Here is a 17,197-nt window from a genome sequence, read left to right as displayed (position 1 = left end):
AATAGTATAATCTGAGAGTCATCTTTCCTAGTCCAGAACAGCTTCACAAAGCACTACACTTAACTCTTTGGGTCACTTATCGCAGTTGTAAACATTACTTTTGAACTGTACTTGGCACTTTCCAGACTTCATGGCACATTTATCCTATCATATCAGCCTCAGACATGATTATACGTATTACTCCAATTTTCAGATTATACAAAACCAAAATGAAATGCATCTTTGCTGAAGCACCATGGCAGTAGAGCTCCACAGTAAAGGTCTTCCTGATATAAAGAGGTTATCTGAGCAGTTAAATCTTAAGGTACAAAATAAATCACAGATATCGGTACCTCTTATCTGGATTCACTATATACATTAAAATTCAATGGAGCATGCTTTTCTGTTTAGTGCAGTATATTAGTTAAACATGAAACTTGGTTAACTTATTTAATTACAGAATTCTCATGCTTTTGACAAGGTACCTTGTTAATTAGACTTCAATTGCTAATACATTAAGGTAGAATATGCAAATTGATATGCAAGACTTAGCTGTTTTGCTGTATGGTAATTAATACTACGTCTAGGCATTGTGCTTTCCTCAGCTAAGTAGTCTTGAGAGAACCAATGTGACACAAAAAAGCAAACATTCTTTACTTAAACATCTCTTTCCTCTGGCCTCCCTAAACCCTGGTAAAGGTCTTCTGTGTAAGAAGCTGACTGCAGTGGCTGCATAGTAATATGCAAAAAGACGTCAATATATGACCACAGAGACACAAAGAACCTACTCTGTTGTATACTAAGCAAGTAAAAACCTGATCCTGGAAGGAAAATGCCAGGCTAAAGTTAAAACAATGGTTTAAATATGAAAGAGAAAACAAAATGGTACTAATGATTAATATTTTACAGCTGAATAAGGTATTTAGCATGGGATTATTTTTTTTAATTATTTTCTTTTAACTAGAGGTACTTAGGACCATGAGAAGAGTTGTTATCACAATATGAAGAACAACATCTTTCATGTGCCAATGACACTAGATCTGTTGTCATTTAATGTGGCTCAATAGCGGGCTCAGGGTTTTTCACTGGCTCATAGTGAAAACTGACTGTTGTAGCTGCATTTGGAAATCAGATACTAAAAGAACTGGCAAAGCAGCAAGGCTGTGATCAGATGGAGCCCATCACTACCTTTGATGGTCAACAGGAAGAAAGGAGTCTGGTGTAATCATAATTTCTTACATTGGTAGCCACTAGTACAATTTCTTCTAACACAATGGATTTAGAAAGAAATGTATTAACATCATCTTTTAGGTTGAATATACAAGCAGTGGGAGGAAAAAAAAAAAAAAAAAAAAAGACATGCACACACAAAACCATGCAATTCCAAATTAAATTATTTTGCCCAGTCATTTTTTCGAACTTTATTCAAGTCTGAACACAATTATAAAGGTAGGAAGAACATTCATGGTAGTGTGCTTTTGAGGTTTGGGTTGGTTTTGGTTTTGGGTTTTGGGTTTTTTTTGGGGGGGGGGGGGGAGCAGGGAATAAAAAAATGCAGCTCCAGTTCACTAAATGTGATAATGTTGACTGTGATTTAGATGTTACTGTATTTTTTTTCATTGCACCTGTCATTTAAAAATGACAAGATCTATATAAACATCCAGTTGTGCAGAGACACTGGGCCAGAGTCATTTATCAAGCTCAAGTGTTCCACCATATGTAGTTTCTAGAAGTGATACTTCATTTTTAAAAGTATTAATATGTTAGGGAACAGCTAGCCTATAAATGTGAGTGAAACCGAATCATCTGAGTTAACAGTTTGACTTAAATTTTATCCCTACTTAATTCTAAAAACTTAAGGGGTGCTTGTGAATGTTTAATCAAGCTTGAAAAAAAAGTTCTGTGCTTTGGCTGAAACCCAAATCCAAGTGAGACAGTTTCTCAGTGTATTTTTTCATTGCTCAAACATTAATAAACTTTGAGATGCTCCTTTCCCATCAAAACAGTGCATAATTTTTATTATTCACAGGCTTTTTCTACATTTTTATTTCAACCATCAACTGATTATAGGGAATGTTTCACTATCCACAGTTAGAAAATAAGTGACTGCACAACCTATATTTTTTGAGGATTCATACTGCAGTTGTGCAAGTTAAACAGACGTAAAGCATATTTCTGGTATATTATGTCCTTTCCTACTGCACCTCTTACCATCAGAGCTTATGGTTTTTATTTCACTGCAAAGATTTCACTAGATTCAAACTGCAGAAAGATTTTCCACATTCCAAAAGCAAAACCAGTTAATTCTTTTTTGGATATTCATCTATTTTATAATTCAGCAAAACAGAAAGGAAATTAGAAAGGAAACAACAACCTGCATTCATTTAAATAACAAGCCAAATTTGAAAAATAATCTTTTTTTTTCCTTTTCATGTGGGTATATCAGTATATCTCAACTAGTCAAGGAGTAAACTATTACACCAGTTCTGCAAAATCAATGACTCTAGGATGTAACCAGGAGAAAAAAATGTTCCCATAATACATCTCCTCAAATTTCAAGAAATAAGTGAAGCTTACTAAAACCATAAAATACACTGGAAAGATTTTTCAATTAATATGAACCATTTTTCTACATGTTTTTTCAAAAAAGAAGCAGAAAATAAAGCACATATTCCAAGAGCACTGGGAGGTTAGATGGAAATGTTTTTTATTTGGCTAGCTTACTCTACCTATCCCAGCTCCTCTTGATCCTCCTGAGGGAAAAACAAAGCAGTCCTGTCAGCTAGGCTGGGTTACCAGCCAATTAACATTGCTTCAACTTTGTAGCCTTCAACTGGACTAGCTTTTCAGTCCTACTCTGGCAACTCAATCAAATGAACATAACGGGGGACACACAGCTTGTCCCTCCATCAGGCTGGTGTTTCCCTGACTAATAGTATTGAATGAGGAGAGCTGCTGCCCTCTCTCGGTGTGGCAGCACCCCAACTCCTATGGAATTTGGGGTATAAACTGTCTGCATGATCAGCTACCAAAGCACTTCTGTGTGATTACTTTGTCATTAATATTTTGTCATTTCTGGCTAACATTTCATGTGTTCTAGGAAAGGGAAGGGTTAAGCATATACCATCTTACTGACTATCTGTGCACATTCCCTACCAGTTTGTGATTAGTTTTATTTACCTAGAATTTGTTAAAGGATTCAAGCAGAAAGATCACAGATGGCCATAGGTCATCTAGCCTGAATTTTCACATGTCATAAGTCATTAGACAGATCTTTCATAACACGCTCGTCCCTTAGGTGAGATGGCCTCATCTCCTTCTGAAACTGCTCGGTTACCTTGCTTAGGGTTAAGAGACTGGTGGCGTTAAGAGAATCTCATGTCGACCCTGGGTCTGCAGAGGTACACTTCCTTTGAGTTAACTGTTCTGGTGAAACACAAAGGCAATGCTATACAGTGTTCATAAGCAATGAAGAAGTCTGTGAAAATAATACGGGTGCAGCTTCTTTTTCTCCACATGTACATACAAGATTGATGGACAGATCCTGACAATTCCAGACAATTAGTGTGTCACAGGAAACACATAAACGTGTAGTAAAACAAACATTTCAGACTAAAAAATGCTCTTTCTACTTTAAAGTTGAATGGTAGTAAAATGATTTACATATGTTTTCATTTGCTGTAAAGGGTTTCAAGGATTTGCAATTGTAAATTGCTATACTGTAAATGAAATGCAGTAAAAAGTGCACGGCTTTAAAATTATACAGGTTTCCTTCATTCTACATATTTTCTGTTCATAAATTATGCAAATCCTATGAAAGGCTGAGAATATTTAAGCTAGTACTAGAGATGCAAAATTAAAACCAGAAGAGTTAGACAGGTGTTTTAAGGAAGCTTCTAATTAGGCTAAATGGAAGGTGATGTTCTTTCAGAAACAGCTGTAGGATGTCCCACCCTGCAATCATTTTGAATCTACATGAATGCTGATGAGTAGGCGATTTCCAGAAACACTACTATGTCAAACTGTGATATCACTTGAAAATAGCAAGCACTTCCTAGACTTCTTGCCAAGTGGCTAGGATTGCTAGCTGCTGATTCATTTGTGATGTTTTTAACCGTATTGTGTATGTTACATATAAATAATGTATAATAAGAGTAAGTATAGTGCTTGAAATATTTGTTATTTGACATGACATTCAGTGCAAAACTTCATTTATATTAGGTAGGAAATAAAGAAAAGGCATCAGCATAAAAGGAGTCTTTTTAATCCTTCAAATTATTTAAGTACTGTATCTCACTTTCTCTGTTTTGAATATATGAACTAGGTTTTGATAATTTATTGTCAGTCACTGTGAAATAAGAAATTTAGAAGTGATCTCAAATAAGTGATGTCAAATAAGACATAATGAAAATGTAGAATTTAATACTAAAAACATTAATTTCATAATTTGTCACTTCATTAGATTCATTGATTTCAACAAAACTACTCAAATAAAGGTGGTTAATCATGTGCATAAGTGTTTCCTACACAAGTTCCTAAATTTTTGAGACTTTTAAGTCTCATATACTTAAATATATATTTATATAAATGGGCAGAGATTCAACAGAAAGTTTAAGAAGCATTGTAAATCATATATGTATTTGTTCTTGTAATAAATTGTGTTATTATAAGACCATTCATGCCAAGTTAACATGAGCAAATTGAAACATTATTTTTCTTTCCCCATTATAACAAAGCAAAGAAAATCCACAAAGAGGGAAATCCTTCACATTGCTAAGTAACAGCTGTCTGCCTTTGTTTTCATTCAGTATGGACATCTGTCAGCTCTTTCAGTACATGAGAGTACTTCATCAAAGGAAACTACTCAGGATGTGTCCAAGGATAGGTGCTAAAACATCTAAAAGAATAGAGGCTAAAATATGCATTATTGTACCAGATAGGGATTTTTACTGAAAATTAATGTGAATAAATGTAGTGTACTCTAAATATCACTGAGGACAATTTCAAGATCATGTGGAAAATGTACATAATGGGAGGAAAAGAACAAAGGAGAGAAATAAAGGATGATTTTCCCTTTAGGTCTCTTTTGTTCAAGACTGCAGGAAGTGTCAGAAAGATGAATCTTCTAAGCTGACCAAACTGCTGAAGAGCTAAATTCCACATTTAGGGTCGTTTTTCCTGAGAAGGTGTGTGTGAAGTATCCAAGACAATATTAGCCATTAAAATAGACCAACTTTAAAAACAGTTATTGTTATTTTAAAGATGGCTTTTTTTTTTTCTTTCTTCTCAGCCAGTAGTCAAAGCAACATGCAACTGCTATGGGTTACTTATATTTTAGAAAAGAACCTTTTTTCACCCTTTTTTGAGAGGATGAGTATACTTTTGTGCACTACTCCAACAAAATGATACATCTTCAACCTACGAATGCCTCGACACAGAGTGAAGCACACAATCCCTATGTCTCAGGTTCAGCTGAGAGTGCTATTTTCTTTAAACTGAAATACACTAGGAGCTAGTAGAGAATTAGTGCCATGTGGTAAACCAAAGTTATCTGCAGAGGCAGCAGCAGACAGTAGAGCACTAGGCAGAGCTATTGAAGAGGGTTTTGCACTGGCTGGGCCTCTGTCAGTCCTTGCCCCAGCACCCTAGTTCTGGTGATGCCACAAAGGACAGTATTAAAACCCCCACACCATTCTGACTTTTCTTTCTTCTGCCCACTCTCCAGTTTTTCTGACCCATCCACATGAACACGACAGAAGCAATATTCTCAAGAGAGAGTCCACTGTGATCTTTCTTTAACTCTGAATTACTGACTATATCTAGGTTATTTGTTAATCTTTTGGTTGCCCAATGCCAATGTCTGGTGTCTGAGGCCCAGGGGTAAAAATAAAATAAGAAAGTATAGTGCACTGCATGCAGAATATAATTGCCTGTGTTTAGAGTTATCTTCATTTTCACTTTGTGTAGTGCTATTAACAGCTACCCTTCAACTGCAACAATTATTTTCATCCTCCTTTTAAACCTTAAAATTGTTCCTCTATATTCCCAGTCATTATTCACCACAATTCCCTCATATTGTTACTGAAGTGGGAACACTAAATCACTGAGAAATAAAGTCCAATTTATAAAGTACTAATCACTTCCATTCCATTCCTCCTCCTAAAAAGTGTGAGAGGACTCTCTGCACTCCTACCAACAAACACACAGAGCTAGCAGCACAGGGTCGTCTTGTAAAAAAGGAAAACAGATCTCAGAGAGGGAGCCCCTATAGACTTTAACGTTGGCTTAGATTCCACCCGGAGATAAAACAGTATAAACCTTCCTATTTAAAATGTTATTTCAACATTTGCACATATTACTTGTTTCAGAGATAGCTCCTGCATGGTTATTTAAGTAATTGAAAAGATTAAAGGTTCAGACTGCAAGTTAAAAAAAAGCTCGTAGTCACCAATAGTTCCTAAAGTCTTCTCAAGAAATTAAAAAATAAAACATTATCACTATTCTTCATCCTGCTATCTCGAGTGACACACTGAATTTTAATTCACACCTCCCAGCAGCAATATATATCATCACCAATATCTTAAATATGTGCACGGTTTTCATGTGCAACACACATTTAAGTGTTACTACCGCAAGCAAACATACATATAGATGTACACTGTATCATATTCATTTTAGAAGTAATAGGGTCTCTAAAGCTACTTTCACATGGAGATCTAAAATGTTTCAGAATTATCATAGACAGCTTCCGGTAATTTTAATTATTTTCTTTTACTCTTGATTGTACAGTAGAAACTCTGGCTTCTAAGCAAAGTTACCTTCAATTGAAAATATCATGAGTAAGATCTAGTTTCTGAACTGTAGCCAGTTTGTACAGTGATTTGTATCACCATGCAAATATCATGTCACCTAATGCATTTTCTGACAGTAACTCACAGACAATCTAAAGTAGAAAAGCATTCAAACAACAAATCCCAAGGCAGATTTCAGTACCTCTCAAATTAGGGAAGTAGAAGTTATAAACATTGTATGTAGGGAATACATTTAAGCAAAAATATGTGACATGTTGCATTTCTACAGATACTTAAAAAATTACTATTTGGATCCAAAACATACTGCTAAGGCCAGACAGAGAAATAGAAAGCAATGGGAAGAATAAAAATGCATGACAGAAAATGTTATGAACATAACATTTATTATTTATTTAGCATTGTCGTAGCCTGTACATCGTTATATATTCTGGGGGAAAGAAACATATAAATAATAAGTTTTCTAGCCTTTTGTTGGATAGACTTCTTTAGGTTTTGCAGTACTCTTGAGCACAGTGTCCTGTGCAATGCAATTGACTTACAGCAGGCTGCTGGATCCTCATCACCGCCATCAGAACAATCTGGGTGAGAGTCACAGGCTGATCCAGGCTCCGTGGATTGCCCATCAGTGCAGGTGAATTCTTCTAAGGAGCAGAAACCTGGTGGCTCTGATGGTGTAGTGTCCAAAAGCTGGATGCTATTCAGACAAATGAAACTTGCCCTGCTCTGGAGTGTTCCTTTAAACATCAGCTGTGGATTGTTACAATTAAAATATTTATATTAACAGAGAACAGAGAGAAACTGATTTTTTTTTTTTTTTTTTCAGAAAACAGTAATGTTCTACGTGTAAAAAGCACTGCATACTTTCCATTACAAAACCATGACAGATTTCAAATCAGAAACTGAAAATTTTGTATGACTACCTCAGGTTGAAATTTCTGAAAATTTTCAGCTAAAACGGTTTGACAAATTCCAAGAATGAAGGTAAGTAAAAGCTTATTTTAAAGAAAAACTCCTAATCTCATAACCATTGGCTAAAAAGTTGCAGTGGCCCTGTGTTTTAGAAGAGTGACCTGAAATGTAATACCCTAAAGACTCCATCTTCTGCTCTGAAGTCTCTTCAGAACCTCATTTTACAGATGCCCAAGAGAAAAATTTTCAGTTACACTCACAGGTGAATAAAATGGGCTAGGGATGGCCCTCGGACACCAGTTGGCACAGCATAGCTTAACAACTGATACCTGTTTCATCACTTAAGATAACATGGCTGCATCCAGTCTATGCAGTGGGATTGGTCCCCGCCTGCTGGTAACCCTTGAAATGTTCCAGGCACTGTCTGGGAGATGGCCAATTTTCTTGGGTCAAAACCTTGCCAGGGACTGTGCTAATGTTTTAATTATATGGACTATCACATACCAATTTTGGGCCTGTTCCCCAGCCCTGCTTATTTTACTGCTATTGACATAGACATAGAGATTCATGGAGCATTTGTCTCTCTGAGTTCCCTTGCGCTGACCAGATTTTACACAAGCTGATTTAGAGCACTGAAGTTTCAGAAGAACATCTTTTGCTCCTGGGCACTGTGGAGCCCAGCTCTGCTTGTTCTCAAAGCAAGGAGATTACCCCACTTGCGCTCTCCAAGTTTCTTTTACCTGAGCTAAAGCAGCAAACAGGAGGAAGCAAACTTGGATTCATCATAAAGATGAAGATAGCAATGAAAGAAAGCACCGAGAGACAAGAGCGGAAGTTGGAGGCACAAATCAAAAATAGAGTTGTGGCTTTTGACAGACTGGGACATGACCAGAGCACAAGTCTCAGAAAGTAGTCATGTGCAAGAGGGAGGAAGCACAGTGGAAGGAAAGCTGGACAAGAGTATCCACCAAAACAGAAGGAAACTAGAACAGACCTGATTTGGGGCATAAGCAGAAGGGTCTAACACACTCCACAAAGCCTGGGAATTAGGTTGGAGTGAAATCTCAAGAGGCATTTTTCTTTCTACGAAATAAGAATTATATACGTCATTATCTTCCACCAGAGAAAATTTCTTCAAAATAACAAATATTCTCCATTCTCTACCAGTTCAAACAGCAGAATGCTATGCTGAAAACATTACATAGTCACATAGTTAGAGATAGTATCTTTCCTCCCCTAAGTACAAGCGATCCTTGCTGTCTTTGTACAAGAATGCATAGTTTTGGCTTTCTACATGTATGCATACAACCTCAGCAGCCTTTTGTTTTTGTTTTTTTTAGATACTATAGATAGTCTTATTACACATCTGGTTGTTTATCCACACCTGTCCTTGTGGGGAAAAAGAGAGACAGGCAACAACAGGTACTTATAACCTACTAACTTGCTGAAATGCATTCATTCTAATATATGTCAAAACGTCAATTCCAGTAGCAGGCTTAGTTTTTGTCCTTTCACAGAGATTACATTTTCAGCTGATTGTTGAGACAGTAAAATATGATGGTTATTTACAGAATTATGAAAAATAAATGTAAATGTAAAATTACTTAAAATAGAAACTTGTAAAATAATTTAAGAATTAAGTAGTTGCAACTTTACATTCTTCTCTATGCCTGAAAATTCAGGGGGAAGATATTCTCTTCCAGTTACTGGTTTAACAATTACTGGTTTACATAATTTCACTAAAATCCCACAAAAATCATTCACATCATCTCGCTTAATAGCATTTATATTTAAATGACTTGGCAACACTTGAGATGGACTCAGATGGCTAACTAAAATGTGGTGAGAATTATATTTATTTTCTTGCATGTTAATAAAGACCAGCAGCTTCAACACGTGATGTTTGTGTAGATGTTTTGTTGAGCTGTAACCAGAGCTTTACTCACACTGAAGCAATGAAGAACAGCAAGACCTTCAGGATATGTAACATTTTAATAAATTTTTAAGTTTCATAGGAGTTTTATAAACAATAAGGTAAAGCATCTTCAAAAATTGAGCATGTGCCTTTTTCATTCATACCTTTAATTTTTCTAGCCCTGTTGGTAGCTGTATATCCACTTTGACCCATTCCTTCTTAGTCATGATGTTGGTTTCCCACAAGACATGTTCCTCCTGTAAAATGTAGAATATGACGTTATAAAGCTAATTTTTGTTCCTCTATAAATTTTCAAGGCCATTTTTTGTCCTTTATCTTTTCATATCCTAGCCAAACTACCACTACATACAAAGTTGCTCTATGTAAGGAAATAGAGCTTCACATGCTCTTTTGCAATCTTTGCACTGAGCTCTATGGGAGAGAGAGGAAACAAGACATGTTTACTGTGATTAAACAGGCTAATAATGTAATTATCAAGAGTCGGCTTGGTAGAATTAAAGTGAATTAATATGTAAATTAAGCCATGTTGCTGCTGAATTTAACAATATGTTTCCATGGTGCTCTCTACATTAGTTTCTTTTTCATAAATAACTGCTTATATTACATTGTGTCATAATTAGATTTAGTTTTCTTAGAACTGAATTTAGGGTCTGTCAAAATTACCCAATCAACTGTGCTAAAAACTTTTTTTTTTTTTAAATCCATAAAGCAGGCAAGCAGAGTACTATGTAACAAGTCCTAGTCATGTTCTGAGTTACCTCAGTCCCCATTTTCACCTCCTAAGGATAACAGCAAGAGTGCCTAATATGGTAAGGCTCCCTTTATGGAAGCACTCCAAGCCCTTTTGATTCAATAATCTGACAAAAACAGCTCATGCTTATTCTGCTTCTGGTCATAATCCTAACTGGAACATGCTGAGGCCAGTATAAAGAAAAGAAATGTAGCAATGTGAACTCCAAATCCCTAAAGAAAGTCTTTTCAAGAATCAGCTCCAAAATAGAACAAAACCAGAAAGACAGAAAAAAATACAGGAGAAGATAATATAGGCTACACATAACAAACAGACTTACCATTACAAGTATCAACAGTGAGACCCCTTTTAGGATACTGTGCAAAGTACTGGTCATAGCTTTTCCACAGAGGATATTACAGAATTAGAGGCAGTTCAGAAAAAGATGTGAAGCAGGATAGGAGAAATGGAAAGTCTCTTGTACGGAGAGAAATTGAAAGGATAGAAACAGTTTACCTTACAGGACATGAATAAAAGGGGATATGATAGGTATGTGAAATGTTATCAATACTATAGACAAGGACAGTTATCTTTTTTCCTGTCTTGCAATATTAAAAAGAGGAAGAAGATGCTGTCTACTGCTTGATAGACCGAGAAGTCTGAGCCAGCAGAACAACACTGATATGATTTGTGATGAGTAGCCAATTACTTATGCTCTTTTCCTACCAAGGCTTCAACTGTTATGACATATCAACAAAGGTGGAAGAATAAATCTCTATTGAATATGTGTTCAAAGATCAGTTTTGGAAAACTGCAAGACAGGCCCAAGCCAATACCCTAATTCCAAACACTAAATGACAAAAGAGATCAAATTTGGATTAACCACACGACATACTTGATTTCAGAAATAAAAGTCAGCTGTGAGTTTCTGCATCAGTATAGGATAGAAGTATTCGTCAACTTGTTCACGTCACAGATATTCAGCAGAAGTCTTTCAATAGTGAGGACACTTCGTTCTGCATAAAACTTGCTTCATTTTACTAAATAATTTAGCTTCCAAAGAAAATCTATTAACGTTATTAGCCTACAATAGCCCCATGTAAGACACAGAAAAGGATGACATGCTAGGAACCATACTGCATGGCAGGTTAAAACCATAGCCTGTGGTTAAGTGTCTGCTTTTATAAATATTTTAGTTAATGTATTCCCCATACATACATAAACAAACCCTCCAAACACATTTATAAACCTTGTGGGAACACTCTACATTTGCTGTTTATTTGATTGGATGCATCTGGATACTATAATTTTGTTCACATTCAATTAACAGCTTAGATACCCATCCCCATGACCATCTTTCTCCCAAATTTATTTTAACAAAAAAACCTTGTAGCAGTAAACTTGAGTTTTCTGTGTATGTGCCAGTAGCCAGACCTTCTAGGGCTGTTTTTTACACTGAAAGCTGTAAATCACTTCAGATGCAACAACTTTTTAAACTGGCTTTTCTTCCATGCAACAGACGTTACCCTCTGGTTTTATACAGCTCTAATAAGCCAATAATACTATTTCCCTTCCTCACAGTGTTTTCTCTGTACCTTTCATCCTGCTTGTCAGATTCTTTTACCTCTTTGGTACAAATGGGTTAACGCTTCTAGCATTTTTCTTGTGTCTCTAGCCTTCTTTTAAAATGTTGAATGTATTGCTTTTCCAGTACTTTCCCTCAAGATTTATTTTGGTGATGCAGGGGAACAGTTGCTCAAAATACCTTCACTCTATTCCCCTTACTCTGATATATTATGATCTATAAACAATTTTTTGTAAAGCTAAAATGGGCAAGAATTGTTCCTTTTTCCTACAATGTTTTTTTTTTGAGATAATGCTACTCAGATTTGAAGGATGGAAGAGACAATCGTGACTTTTTCTTATCAACTCCATTTATAAAATACAACTTTTTTTATTATTTTTGACATTTCTCTACAGATACATTCACTGCTGTGCAACTGCACTCATCATTTTGTTCCTGCCTCTCTCATTTCAGAGAGTAATTCGGAACAAATGCTTATTCGTTCCCCCACAACGATTAATGGATCCCCTTTAACTTCTGCAGACAAGTGTACTTGCATGGTTTTTGAAAGTGTTGCTGAACACTTTGTCCTTTCAGCTGGGTTTCAGCTGGGATAGAGTTAACTGTCTTCCTAGTAGCTGGTAAGGTGCTATGTTTTGGATTCAGTATGAGAAGAATGTTGATAACACTGATGTTTTCAGTTGTTGCTAAGTAGTGTTTAGTCTAAAGTCAAGGATTTTTCAGCTTCTCATGCCCAGCCAGTGAGAAAGCTGGAGGGGCACAAGAAGTTGGGAGGGGACACAGCCAGGGCAGCTGACCCAACCAGGGTATTCCATACCATGTGACGTCACATCTAGTATATAAACTGGGGGGAGTGGTGGCCGGGGGATCGCCGCTCAGGGATTAACTGGGCGTCGATCGGCAGGTTGTGAGCAATTGCACTGTGCATTATTTGTATATTCCAATCCTTTTGTCATTACTGCTGTCACTTTATTAGTGTTATCATTATCATTATTAGTTTCTTTTTTTTATATTCTATTAAACCGTTCTTATCTCAACCCACGAGTTTTACTTCTTTTCCTGATTTTCTCCCCCATCCCACTGGTTGGGGGGGAGTGAGTGAGAAGCTGCATGGTGTTTAGTTGCTGGCTGGGGTTAAACCACGACAACTTACAGAAATTTTAGTGCATTGGGGTACAAATATGCCTGCACATACAAATACCAGTTGAAATTATCTTTTGTTGTTTAATCTCCGTCTGTTTTGTAAGCCATACAAGATGTAAAGATTAAGAAGATAAAAGGAAGTATAAGCCCGTTACTTAATGGGAGGAATGAGCAAGTAATGAATGGCAAATGACAAACTGAAGTCAACATTACCTTTTTTGGTTTCAGTTTTCACAGAAAAGTTGAAAATTTATCAGACAGTTAGTAGACAGTTAATACTGTTAAAATTTTATGTTAGTAAGACAGTTAATATTGCCAAATGTGAATGCAAACACAGACTAGAATAGAACAATATTACAAATATATATAAGCCAGAAGTACTGAAACTGGAAGGGAAACAGGAAAGGTTGCATAATGGAAGGAATATCTGACTATCAACAACTAACTCTGAGAACCCGAGGAGAATGTGTGGGAAACTAGAGAACTGGGAGAACAAAGGATATACATTACAGTTAAGGGAAAAATACAGACTATGCAATTACAGCCAATCAGCTGAAAGTTGACAACTCATAAGACACTGGAACAGATTGCTAACAAAAATCTTGTAAGCAGCTAGAGAATTAGAAAGTGAGAAACCTACATTAGCTGCTTCTGATGAGGAGCAAGTCACATTCAGCCAGTGTAATCTGGTTTGGTTGTGGTTTTTTCATTGTAAACAGACTTGAAAAAGTAGATATTACTTTACTTTGTTAGGGTTTTTAACATAATCTCATGGAATGCTCTTTAAGCAAATTGAGGAGATTTGGTACAGATGGAATTACTGTAAAGTGGGTGTACAAATAGGAGCGTGACCTTATTTAAAAGAGGAGCTGTCAGTAGTTTTCTATCAAACTACAAGAAAATGATAATAGGGCTCTGCATAGGTCTGTTCCAGGGCCTGGCATAACGATAGTGCTGTTTGGAAAGTGGAATGAAAAATAAAATATAAAAAAAATGTGGATAACACTAAATTGGGAGGAATTACAAGCACACCAGCAGACATCATTAGAATTTAAAATCATCTCAGTACACAAAAACCAGTTTCAAACCAATAACACAAGGTTCAAAGACATATGAATCACAGTTAGGAAAGAAAACTGAAATGATCAATGCAGTAGTACTGAATGAAGAGCAACTTTGGTAAACCAGCAATAAAAGAGGAAAAGCTGCAGATTATCATGGACTGCAAGTTAAATATAAGTCAACAATAGGTTTCTGTTGACAAAAAGAGTCCATTTTCCCTATCCTTTTTCATACCCAAGAACAATTTAAATTCTCTGTCTTCCAACTGATGTCATAATGTCTATATTAGAAAAAACACATTCACTCATCTTTGGCCTCTCTATTGAAAGAGTGAGGAAGGCTAGGGATACATTTGCAACACCCGTGGTGCTTGTCCTCTAAGAACAGTACTGAAACTGTACATTAAATGTAATCCAGTCTCCATATGCATCAGGCCTGTTCATGTTGAAACATAGCAAAAGTTATTCAGAGACCAATAAAAATAGTAAAAGGGGGTACAGGGAAACTGCACGGTACCAGACCATACAATTGAGAGATTATCTTTAATGACAGCCTCCAGGACAGCAGCACTGTTTTCTTCCAGGGCCAGAACCAGCAGTTGTCTCTCACTTCTGTTTCTCAGTATGTGGCTACTTTTGAAGATTCATTTGTTTTTCATAAACAACCTAACAATTCAGTAGGAAAATGTGTAAAAGCTACTCCTCCCTTCGTTTCAGTTTAAGAAGTCTTAAATACAAGTCTGTAGAGTTTTGGTTTTGAAGCTACCAGCAGAAGCTTCTGAAGGTTTCTGAAGTTTTTCTGGCAAATTTTGCAGTATGAGTAACTCATATCATCTTTAATTAAGTCTATGTGCAATAAATACACTTCTGACTACAGGAGAAATTCCATAACTAAAACAACAAAGGGCTAAGAGCAGTTGTGGAAACAGAGTGGACTGAGCTGATGTAATAACTGCCAAAAACATTCTTCTAATGCATATGTAAGGAACTGTTTATCAATTAATTCAATTTAGGCTCCCAATTCTATGGGAACTCAAATGCCAGTTTTCTCATGGTTTTGAATCACATAATTTGCTCTATTTTCAAGGAAAGAAAAATCTTTTGTCGGGTCCATTGACACTACTTAGGTGAACCACTGCAATCAGTATTCCTATTCTGTCTCAATGTTGCCATGGGTGTCATACCTGGGAATTTATTGGCAAGTACTATGGCAAAAATCTCCATGCATTCGGACCAGAACACTGATTATGTTACAATTTCCTCATACAGTAATGGGTCATAGAAAAATACAACTATTCCCTTTTATAGATGAAAAATGAGCAAGAGCCTGGAGTTGTTTTCATGAATACTTGAAGACACAGTGGGAAAGAAATAAGGTATGTCCATTACCTGGTCCTATATTTAGATCCCTTGGTAGGGTTACACTTCAGGGTTTTTTGCATCTTACCTTTGTGAATGAAGTGGATCTGTCTTTTTAAATACTTGTATTGTTGATTGATAATAATTCAACTCCAACATCAAGATATGAGGGCCATTAACTTAATGAGACCAGCGGTACTTGCTCTTGCTTTCATTAAGTAGCAGTACAATAGCATCAATATTAAGTTATTAAACAAGACACTCAAAAGAGAACATTCTAACCTCAGAAAGCCTCCACAAGGCAAGGGAGGTAAGAAAGATGGAAATAATTATCATTGCTCAACTGGCATTTGTGTTTGACATGGCTATTTCATCTACTAATAGGTAGAAGAATAGGAATATTACGGCTCTAAAACATGGGCAAAGCAAATCAGGTGGCCAAGCAAGAGATTTCCAGGTATCCTGAGCCAGCAACTTTTGTTTTTTTCTATGTCTCTATAGAGAAAAGCACTTATTTTCCTATTTCCAGAACAGGAGGAAGGCTAGAAAATCTGTTGCTATAGATTTCCCCCCTGAAATCCCCAAATTATTTAATTCAGTAATAGAAAGTGTTTGTCCTTGAAATCTTACTGCAGAACATTCACCCATCAAATTAGTTTATAGCTGAGATGGCAAATACCCAGGTTTTACAATTGCATAGATCAGTGGAACGATACCAAGTAATCATTTTGCACAAACTAACTTAAGGGGCAGGCATGTGCTAGCAGGCATATTTCTTTGCATTTTGGCTGGTAACACCCGAGCAGCCATATCTTTACCCTTTCAAAACGAATGCGTGTTTGTTCTTACCTGATTAGTAAACAGTACCACCTTGAGAACACTGCTATCTGCCACGGAGTAATGAAACTGAAAACGGCAAATCTTGCTGGAGCAATGACACATGGAGCTGTTTAGATAAGCACTTTTATGTAATGCATTGTCATTAGCTTCTAACCACTCAAAATGGCCTGAAAAATAAAAAAATTAAAAAAGGTGCACTTTTTCACAAAACATTTTTTTTCCCTCCGTCTATGAAAATAAGGACTGCTTTCCTGTAATTAAGCCACAGACCCATTCCAGCAACAATAGAATCTGATCATCATGCTGAAGATGTGACTTGGATGTCATGTAAGTGTTTCCTATTAAAAAGATAGATATGTATCTTCATTTGACTTACAGATAGCCCCAGCAACCAAGAGTTACATCGTTTGATAGTATCTTGAAGTTGTTACTTTGCACATTAAAAGCTGTAAGCAGTCTCATATTCAGCTCAGCCTCCTTACATTTACAACCATTCAATACCTAATCACAAATATATTTGGAAATGGCTTTCTTCCTTCTTCTGCTACAGTTTCCAGAAAATATGCTTTTTACAGTAGTATTTCTGTAGACTCTTCAAAAATTTAAAAAAAAAAAAAAAAAAAAAAAAAAGGAAGGTGGCAGGGGGCAATATTCTGCCTTATGGCTACAGGAGGCAGTAGCATCTCCACCTTGTAATCAAGGCCTTTACTTCTCAGCCACAATTCCTGCAACAAAACATTGGAAGCATATTGCTTTTCCATCTGAAGCAGAAAAGCAACTTGTGCTCTTCTTGACCTAGTGCCCCTTATAAAAGCATTCCTACAGAGATCTAAAAGACTACTG

The 17,197-nt window shown here is 36.3% G+C and overlaps 1 protein-coding gene across 1 annotated transcript in view; it reads right to left on the bottom strand.

Annotated features, from left to right (window-relative positions):
• Positions 1 to 17,197, bottom strand: part of MALRD1 (MAM and LDL receptor class A domain containing 1) — a 296,040-nt gene that overhangs the window by 255,531 nt on the left and 23,312 nt on the right. Inside the window, exons 7-9 of the mRNA XM_052803955.1 lie at positions 16,364 to 16,521; positions 9,780 to 9,872; positions 7,331 to 7,538 (exon numbers count right to left, since the gene is read on the bottom strand). Of these exons, the coding sequence (XP_052659915.1) occupies positions 7,331 to 7,538; positions 9,780 to 9,872; positions 16,364 to 16,521 (459 nt within the window). The remainder of the gene's footprint in view (positions 1 to 7,330; positions 7,539 to 9,779; positions 9,873 to 16,363; positions 16,522 to 17,197) is intronic.

This window comes from Harpia harpyja, chromosome 1 (genome assembly GCF_026419915.1).
Source record: "Harpia harpyja isolate bHarHar1 chromosome 1, bHarHar1 primary haplotype, whole genome shotgun sequence".
Lineage (NCBI taxonomy): Eukaryota > Metazoa > Chordata > Aves > Accipitriformes > Accipitridae > Harpia > Harpia harpyja.
This window is presented reverse-complemented; position numbering and strand designations above follow the sequence as displayed.